The following is a 9,572-nucleotide window of genomic DNA, read 5'->3' as shown; positions in this document are numbered from 1 at the left end:
GATTTTATTTGAATCATTTTAATTATTAAATCTCATTTGGCTGTAATTTTTCCTACTTTATTTTACATTTTCGGTAAACAAATTGGACCTAGTTTAAGACAAATTTTTGAATTATTTAGGCATAAATAAATTTAAGGAATTTACTCTTTTGGCTCAACTATTTAGCAACATGATTAATTACATTCCTTTTTATTAATGTATTCCCTTCTAGTCTTAGAGAATACAACAATATTTCTCTTTTTGACATTATTTAGACGCAAAGGTTATTTAACCCTATTTTTGCCATTCTTCTTTTTGTTTGTACTCATTAATTCACCTGAAACCTATTAAAAATCCCATCCCTTTCCCCTGAACCGAATACTTCAGAATCCCGATAGAGTTGAGAAGTTGTCAGGAGACCCAAGGAGTGATCAAAGAAAAGAGAAAAGCGAAATCCAGCACCGACCAGACACCAACTACTACACACAGGGTTACAAACCAGAATCTTTCACCAACCCCAGAATCATCTAAATTCCTACAAAATAGTAGGCCTCAAGAGATCATAGGAAAGACTAAAGAAAGGAAGGAAGGATAGATGAAGCAGAGTGCGATCCACAGACATCAGCCTCCACCGATTCAGCGAGCATAGGAAGAAGCAGATTGTGTTTGAATTTCGGTAGATGCTGGTGTGGTGGATCTGGCATGCATGAAAAACCTCTACCAAAGAGGGGAGCCGTCGACCCCGGCCAGGACAGGGCAAGCACAACCCTCCAGGCCTCGGCAGCGCCAGGGCACAACCCCCGGGCCCCGCGGGGGCCATCGGGCGGAGTGCAAACCCAGGAGCCCAGAGAATGAATGAATGAATGAATGAAAAATGTTATTGGGTTTATTGGCAAATTAAAAATTCAACATGGTCAAAAATGTATTTTTTTTTTAATTAAAACTAACTAACTAACTAACTAACTAACTAACTAACTAACTAACTAACTAACTAACTAACTAACTAACTAACTAACTCCATATATAAATATACAACCTGAAGGGGGTAGGCAGAAGCAAAAGCTTTTCATTTCTGTGCCTACCCTTCTAGCACTACAAAATAGAAGAAAATAAGAAATAATAATTCAATAATTGTACATTTTATATCGCACCAAATCAAAACAAGTCACTCCACAGCCAGGTCTAACCTTGCACATACCCTCTGAGCAAGCACAACGGCAGCAGTGGTAGGGAAAAACTCCCTACTTCATTTTCAATTGTAGCAGACCGGGCTCAGATGATGACCATCTGCCTTGGTCATTCTAACAGCAGTAAAACAATACAGAGTACAATAATGAACACAGATCATCCAATAGAAAAATGAAATCATGAACAATGGAAAACATTACCAAACATTCAACAGACATCAACTTCATTATGCTGGTAAATAAATCTGTGATTATCTTTCCATCGTATAGCTCATTATCATACCATCCTTACGAAGTTTTTTCATCATACTTCATAACCTACAGGTTTTGATACTTTCAGAACAGTTGTTCCACAGATTGACACCTTTTACTGACACACAGTGATTTTTAATATTTGTACGTATTTTGGGTTTTTCAAATAGTAGGGATCCTCTGAGATTATATTTCTTGTCTCTGACTTTAAACAATGTCGGGATACTTTGTGGTAACTGTCCATTTTTTCCCTTAAACATCATTTGGAGTGTTACGACTTACTATGTCATTAAATTTTAGTATATATAACTGAATAAAAAGTGGATTAGTTGATTCTCTATATGCTTTTTGACTAGTAATTTGTATTGCTTTCTTTCGCAACAAGAAAATAGCATTTGTATTTCTTTTATAAGTATTTCCACAAACCTCAATACAGTAAATCATATATGTAACTATGAGTGAATAATATATTTTTAGGGAGTTTTTGGTTTATAAAATGTTGTGCCTTGTATAAAAGAGCAATACATTTTGACATTTTCATTTTGACATAGTTTATATGAGATTTCCAAGATAATTTACGATTATTACCCCTAGAAATTTAATTTCGGTCACAGTATCATTTTCAACCTCATTAATTTTAATCTTTCTGCGTTCATCTGATGCCCGATTTCCAAAAACGATGCATTTTGTTTTTTTGTTTGTTGTCCACTGTGCAGTGATAATTTGTTTGCATCAAGCCATTTCTTAACAATTTGTAATTCAGTCTCAACTGTATCCAGGAGTTGTTTCAGGTGATCCCCACTACAAAAAAATGTTGTGTCATCAGCAAATAAAACCCTTCAATGAAGTGGTAACCAAATGTAAATCATTAATATACAAAATATTAAGTAAGGGTCCAAGAAATGATCCCTGTGGAACACCACATGTTACATTAAAAGTATTTGAATTTGTGTTGTTAATATAAGCAAACAGTTGCCGTTCTCATAAATAACTAGTTAGCCAATCATAGGCCCGTCCGCTAATACCATACCTATGAAACTTTTAACGAGAGCAATTTATGATCAATAGTGTCAAAAGCCTTATGCAGATCCAAGAAAATGCCTACTGAATATTAATTTCTTTCAGTAGCATTTACAATCTATTCAACCAAATCGATCAGAGCAAATGAAGTAGTTTAGTTAGAAAGTCATTTAACATTTTGATAAATATTTTTTCCAAGATCTTAGAAAACTGTGATAGGAGGGATATAGGCCTATAATTGGAAAACAAATGCTTGTCACCTCATTTATAAATTTGTATGACTTTAGCTATTTTCATTGATTTGGGGTATTTTCCCACCATCAGAGACTGATTGCAAATATAAACTAGAGGATTAATAATACAATCAAGGTTTTTTTTTTTTTAATCAACATGTCATATCCAATTTAATCAGTGGATCTTTTGTCTGCAAATTTGTAAACAATATCTATTATTTCTGCTTTATCGGTTTCTCATTTAAGATTAAACCACTGGTGATACATCCTTTGTGGACAGTGGTGAAAATATTATCAACAAGTGTAGCAGAGTTAACAGTTATCCTACTCGGGTGTGTAATAGAAGGGTACAGTCCTAAGCAGTACATAGAAATTAATAAGCAATTTGTGTTTTGTCCATGAGGATTCAACAAATCAATGTTAAAATCACCACACACAAACTGTCTTGTTATTTGATGAGTTGGATTTTTCTGTCATTTTATCTCTGAATGCATCAATGTTGTTTCCTGGAGCCCGATATACACATCTTATAATTATATTTTGGGATTTTTTCAATTTAATTTCAACAGTGACACATTCCATAACATTTTCAATTGCAATTGACATGTTTTTGATAATCTGACTATGATTTGATGATTCAATATACAACTCCGCACATTTCTTGAAACTAAGGCGACATTTTCCAAATACCATGGACAAATGCCAAAACCACCTTACATTTGGTCTTAACTGAATGGCATTTCTCATTGCTTTCATCAAATTGCCAATGATTGAACTACATTAGTTGGTTTTCAGTCTAATGGCTGTCCTCTCCAAAACATGTCAGCAGGATTTCAGTGTGTAAGTCATAATATGCTAAATCCTCTGTTCAATTGACAAAATTAGTTAAACATATCACAGGAGATCAGTGTAGAGGATGGTTGAGACATTCACATCATTTTTTTTCCTTGTTGCATTACAAGGGAAAATATTGGCTGTGATGTAAATGAAAACCTTTGGCCAATAAAGAGCAGCATATGGATGGGCAAGAGGGGGAAGGTGACGATAGTGACTGCACAGTAAATTCTGTGGAGTAAATTTGACTCTATTTTGAGTGGGACCAAATTGACTCAGTTTTAGAGTCATATTTACACTTGGAAGAGAGTAAAATAAAGAATTGGGAAGAAAAAAAAGTCACTGAAGGGTTGAGCAACCTTCCCGAGCTACATTACTTCTACTGTTTGCTTGGCTCCGAGATGTTTATGTTCTCTGAGTTATGAAGATTGCAGCTGACACGAGCGATACACTATAATAGCACAAAGCAGGAGCTCTGTTGCTCAGGGCATCTATAGCTGTCTCCCAAGCTGAAGGTCGTGAGTTTGTTCCTCAACCCTTGAGTGACTTTTATTTATTTTCCAATTCTTTATTTTACTCTCTTCTAAGTGTAAATATTACTCTAAAACTGAGTCTATTTGGTCCCACTCTAAATAGAGTCAAATTTACTCCACAGAATTTACTGTGTAGTGAAAGTGTCACAGTAGTTGGCTATTCATTTTTGCTGTGCGCTAGATATAATTTTATTTTTTATTTTTTTATTTTTCATAAATATACAGAATTCGGCTTAAACTTTCGTTTGTTGCACTCTAATGTGTGAGTAACTTTGTGTGAATAAAAAGTCTTACAATGTCCTTGACTGTGAGTGGAGAATGTCAAACCGCAAATTTTGAAAACTGCTCTTTTATGCCTGATGGATGCCAATCATGTTTTATTGACTTTATAGACTCATCTTAGTGGGAGGGATGGAGGCAGTGCTGCACTACTGCGTCATAACCAAACTTATGATTACATTAAATGATGTCCTATTTTAGTCCTGCTTTATATTAATTTCCTTTTTCAACCCAATAAGACCCACATAATATCACAGAGGAAGTCAGAAAACATTGGGTTTAATAATTAATTTAATGATGATAAATCATTTATGTTACATTGGATGTGAATCACACACTTTCTTACCTTTGCATCAAAAGTCAGTTTCTTCACAGTCCATCTAATCAATCAACTTACTTCGTATGTACATCATTAAACATTATACAAAGCGCATGTGTTGCTTTTAGCACCAGTGCTAATTCCAAACACTTGTACACACAGGAGGCTTTTAGATGGTACAAGACAATAAAATTCAAGATCCCTCCATTTTCCACCCGCTTATCTGTGGTCAGGTCGCGGAGGCAGCCGTTTTAACAGGAAAGTCGAGACTTTCGTCTCCCTAGCCACTTTTTGTGAAACTCCAACCCCAAAAAGTACGCAGGCCAGCCGACAGAAATAATCGGAGGCTTCCTGCTAATGCGACCTACGCAGAACACCTCACAGGAAGGTGACCAGGAGGAATCCTAACCAGATGTCCGAGCCACCTCATCCGACTCCTCTCAACATGGAGGAGCAGAAACTCGACTCAGAGTCCCTCACGGATGACACGGATAATCTGTTGGAATTTAGAGGTTCCTGGGGTTGGTGAAATATTCTGGTTTTATAACTCTGTGGGTGGTAGGTGGTGTCTGGTTGGTGCTGGATTTCACTTGGTTTCATCTTTCTTTCTTTTAATCCTTCCTCTGGTCTCGTGACAACTTCACGACTCTGGTGGAATTCTTAAGTATCTGGTTATGGTGAAGGGTTTGGGTTTTTTAACAGGTTTCAAGAAAAAAAATCTGTCTATAAAGTTTAGTAACAGAATCAGTGACAAAAGTCAACCTTTGTGGCGTCCAACCCTTACTGGAAATGAACCTGACTTTCTACCGGCAATACAAACCAAACACTGGTATTGGTTGTACAGGGACCAAACAGACTGAGTGAGCGGGCAAAAGCCTCAGCAGAGTGCATTATTTTGTGTCTTTCTATGGTTTCCTTACAAGAGAATTTTTGGCCACAACCTGAGCAGCTAAAATGTTTCTCACCAGTGTGGGTTCTTGTGTGTATTTTTAAGGATTTCTTACGAGAGAATCTATGGCCACAAACTGAGCAGGTGAAAGGTTTTTCCCCAGTGTGGATTCTTATGTGCGATTTTAAGGTTGTGTTATGAGAGAATTTTGGGCCACAAAATGAGCAGGTGTAAAGTTTCTCCCCAGTGTGGGTTCTCATATGACTTGTTAAGTGCTCCATCAAATTGAATCTTTGGCCACAAACTGAACAAACAAAAGGTTTTTCCTGACCAGTGTGTGTTCTTGTGTGTATGTTTAAACTTCGCTTCAGAGAGAAGCTTTCGCCACAAAATGAGCAGGAAAAAGGTTTCTCCCCACTGTGGGTTCTTGTGTGAGGTTTTAAATCATGCTTCCGCCTGAATCTCTTGCCACAAACTGAGCAGGCGAATGGTTTCTCGCCAGTATGTACACTCATGTGTTGATTCAAATAGCTCTTACAAGCAAATGCTTTTCCACAATCAGAACATTTTGAGCTTTTGTTGTCAATGTGACATGTCATATCACCTCCAGACTCATGCTCATCATCCTCATTATTGTGAGGCGTGTGTGAAGGCATGTTGTCACTATTTGGTAGTGGGGCTAAGAGGCCTTTTGGTTGTGATCCTCCCCAGTGGTCTCCTTCACCTTTTGTTGACATGTGTTGACAAGAGCTGCTGCTGGGAATCTCCGCCCCTCTGCTTATCTCACTTTGACCTTCATCTTCACTCTTCAATGATGGCTTAAAGATCTTCTCCTCCACCTCCTCCTCTTTGATGTATGGAGGGTCTTGTCCCTCCTCTTTTATGCAAGGTGGCTCTGTCTCCTCTTTTTTAATATAAGGAAACTGCTGCTCCTCTTCCTCTTTAATGTGATGGTGCTCTGGCTCGAACATCTTGACCGACATCTGCAAGACACAAGAATACAAATACACTTGGTATTGTGGTTTATAATTAGAATGAACAAAAGAATGTTATTAGCAGAGATTGACGATTAAAGATTACTAATAGGGCCCGACTGATATGCGTTTTTTTAGGCCGATATCGATCTTTGACAGAAAAAAATAGCAATTGATCTGCAGATTAATCTAAAAAATAATAATAATAATAATATATATATATATATATATATATAAAATATGTATATATATATATATAATATATATATATTAATTTATGAAGACGGCAAGACGCTGATGCAAATAAAGTCCACCTGGCAGGGATGATGAAAGAATTAAGGTAACCTAGACTCACAGCTGGGGGAGGGGAGCCACCCTGCTAGAAGAGACAGCAGGACCCTTCCAACCACATATAAGTACAGACGATGCTATTAGCCCTACTGTCTGTGTAGGAGGAAAAAGAGCAAGTCTGATTTATTGGCATCAAAATTGAATGGCTACATGATCAAAATCTATGTAGGCTGCATCTCCTGTCATAAAGTGAAGCAACTCTGTGTCCAAGCAATTAAAAAAAAGTCAATGCTTACGTTATCTTCAAAGTATATTCCATTTCAATGTGCACAATGTAATGTTTTGTTCTTTTTTTTTTTTTCTCCAGGAGAGCTCAGTATTGTTCATTCGATTTGACATCATCATTGCTCTCCTTTTTTTTCTTAAAAAAAAAAAATCTCTTTTTTTTTTTTTTAAATCTATATACATATATATATACACATATATATATATACAGATTTTTTTTTGTATGTGGGTGAGTATGTGTATGTGCGTGTGTGTGTGCGTGCGTGCGTGCGAGCGTGTGTGTATTCATCAGTTCACTTAAAGCCCATTAAAAAAAAAATCCCATACTAATAATATAATATAATAATAAATTGCCAAATGCAGAAACATCAATGTAAGTTATCACGATGTAGTGGCTCTCGCTAACAGACAGAATTAAGTAACCAGAATTAGGTTAAAAAATTCTATATACGTAGACCATGTTTCTATAAATTTTGATATTTGGTTTTTATTTGAGGCAGATATTTTTTCCATTAAAATGTGATTTATGAGGAGGTTAGACCATTGGTCGATATTCAGAGTTTGTTTATTTTTCCAGTTAACAAGAATTGTTTTTTTAGCAATAGTAAGGGCTACAAGTGTATATTGAAATTGTTTATGTGGTAAGTCAGTTGTTGTTAGGTCACCTAGCAAACACAAGTTTGGAGATAAAGGTATCCTACAGTCCAAAATAGCGGAAAGTTTTTCTAAGACTTTAGTCCAGAAATACATAACCGGAGTACATAACCATAAAGCATGAACATAAGTGTCTGTAGTGTTTTGTAAACATTGGAGACAAATGTCGGAGTCTGAGAGTCCCATTTTCTTCATCATATATTGAGTAATGTATGTTCTATGAATAATTTTATATTGGATAAGTTGTAAATTTGTGTGTTTTGTCATTTTAAATGCGTTTTCACAAACTTGAATCCAAAAGTCAGTCGGTGCTATAGACAAGTCTGTCTCCCATTTCGAGATGGGTAAAGACATTTTATCAGTATATGAAAGTAACTTATATATTTTTGAAAGTTTTTTTGTTGTTGTCGGAGAAAGCTTGTTAATATCTTTAGCTAAGACAGGCGGTTGGAGCGTACCCCGAAGTGTTGGAATTTGTTTCTTTATCATATTTTTAACTTTTAGATAATGTAAAAAAATTCCGTTTTTTATATTGTATTTTTGGAGCAAGGATGTATATGATATAAACATATTATCTGAGAAGAGATGGTGGAGATGTGTAATTCCTTTCTGCTCCCACACACCTCTGCTCCCACCCACACAATGTTTTGTTCTAATGTAGTTAAAATTGCGGTTTTGCTTGGTGTTACTGGTGTTTTTGTTAACTGTTATTTTGCACATCATTGAATTTATTTATTTTTTTCACTGAAAAAACGTTTCTCATGTAAGTGTAAGGCAGTAACCTAATGCAAGTGTAGGATCTGTTGTGTTTTATTGTGTATACGGTGTAACTGTACCAAAAGGAGTAATTTTTTTGCATGCCGGTGGTTTGAGTAGGAATTAAAAAAAATATATATTTTTAAATATGTCAGTCATGGAGTTCCGGCAAGAAATTCCAACCACTTTTGCCCACGACTAGCACATACCTACATTATTTACATGGTATATTAAATGGAACCCAGACTGTCATGACAAGTTTGCTCTATATTATTTATTTGGTTGTTACTATGATATTCATTTTTCAAAAATCATTTCCCGTTACGCATTAAAGAGTTTTAATCTTCCCGGACGATCAAAGCTCTTGAATGCGTCTGGTGAATGACGAGAGCATGACGTCGGGGAGGGTGACTCTCCCGATCCCATGTTGTTTCTTTAGGAACGCTACAGAGCTTACCTTGCTCACCTTGCTTTCTTTATAGCCGTTTCACATTGCTCGGCAGAGAGCTTGCCGCCATTCTACATCATTAAGCACTGAATGCGTTGCAACGTAAATAACAATGGCGGCGTACGTCCAAAGTTTCTATAAAATGTGTTAAACTGGAAATGATTTATGAAAAATTTATCTCATAGTTATGTTAGTTCCACCAAATAAATAAAGCAAACTTGTCATGACAGTCGGTTCCCTTTAACAATGACCTATCAAGGTTGCAGACTAACATTTTTTGCTAGGAGTGCGGTAGCCGTTAACTTAAAATTTTCGGAGCACGGGAAGAAAATTTAGGGGTGCACACGGTAAATTGACGCCAAGCATCGCGGGGGGAATATTGCCCGTTAATGAATATTGTGCTAGATACATTCATAATCATCCGTATTCTGTTTAGCCACGGTGTTGTCAGCATGTTGTGGTGGGCACGCGGAGCGAAACTGCTCCTCTGGTTACTGCACGCAATCAACAACACGTTCCAGTGTTAGAAACAGCGTCGCGGAACCTCCGTTAAATGAGCTGCCAGTGACACTCACAAATATCTTGTATCACAAATATGCAGGGCATATGCAGCACGTCAGAATTTCATGTTTTCCTCTA

The 9,572-nt window shown here is 36.5% G+C and overlaps 1 protein-coding gene across 1 annotated transcript in view; it reads right to left on the bottom strand.

Annotated features, from left to right (window-relative positions):
• Nucleotides 1-5,416: 5,416 nt before the first annotated feature.
• The window catches only part of LOC144040644 (uncharacterized), a 55,683-nt gene continuing 51,527 nt past the window's right edge, over nt 5,417-9,572 (bottom strand). Inside the window, exon 5 of the mRNA XM_077555013.1 lies at nt 5,417-6,058. Coding sequence (XP_077411139.1) covers nt 5,417-6,058 — 642 coding nt within the window. The remainder of the gene's footprint in view (nt 6,059-9,572) is intronic.

This window comes from Vanacampus margaritifer, chromosome 20 (assembly GCF_051991255.1).
Source record: "Vanacampus margaritifer isolate UIUO_Vmar chromosome 20, RoL_Vmar_1.0, whole genome shotgun sequence".
In the NCBI taxonomy this organism is placed as follows: domain Eukaryota; kingdom Metazoa; phylum Chordata; class Actinopteri; order Syngnathiformes; family Syngnathidae; genus Vanacampus; species Vanacampus margaritifer.
This window is presented reverse-complemented; position numbering and strand designations above follow the sequence as displayed.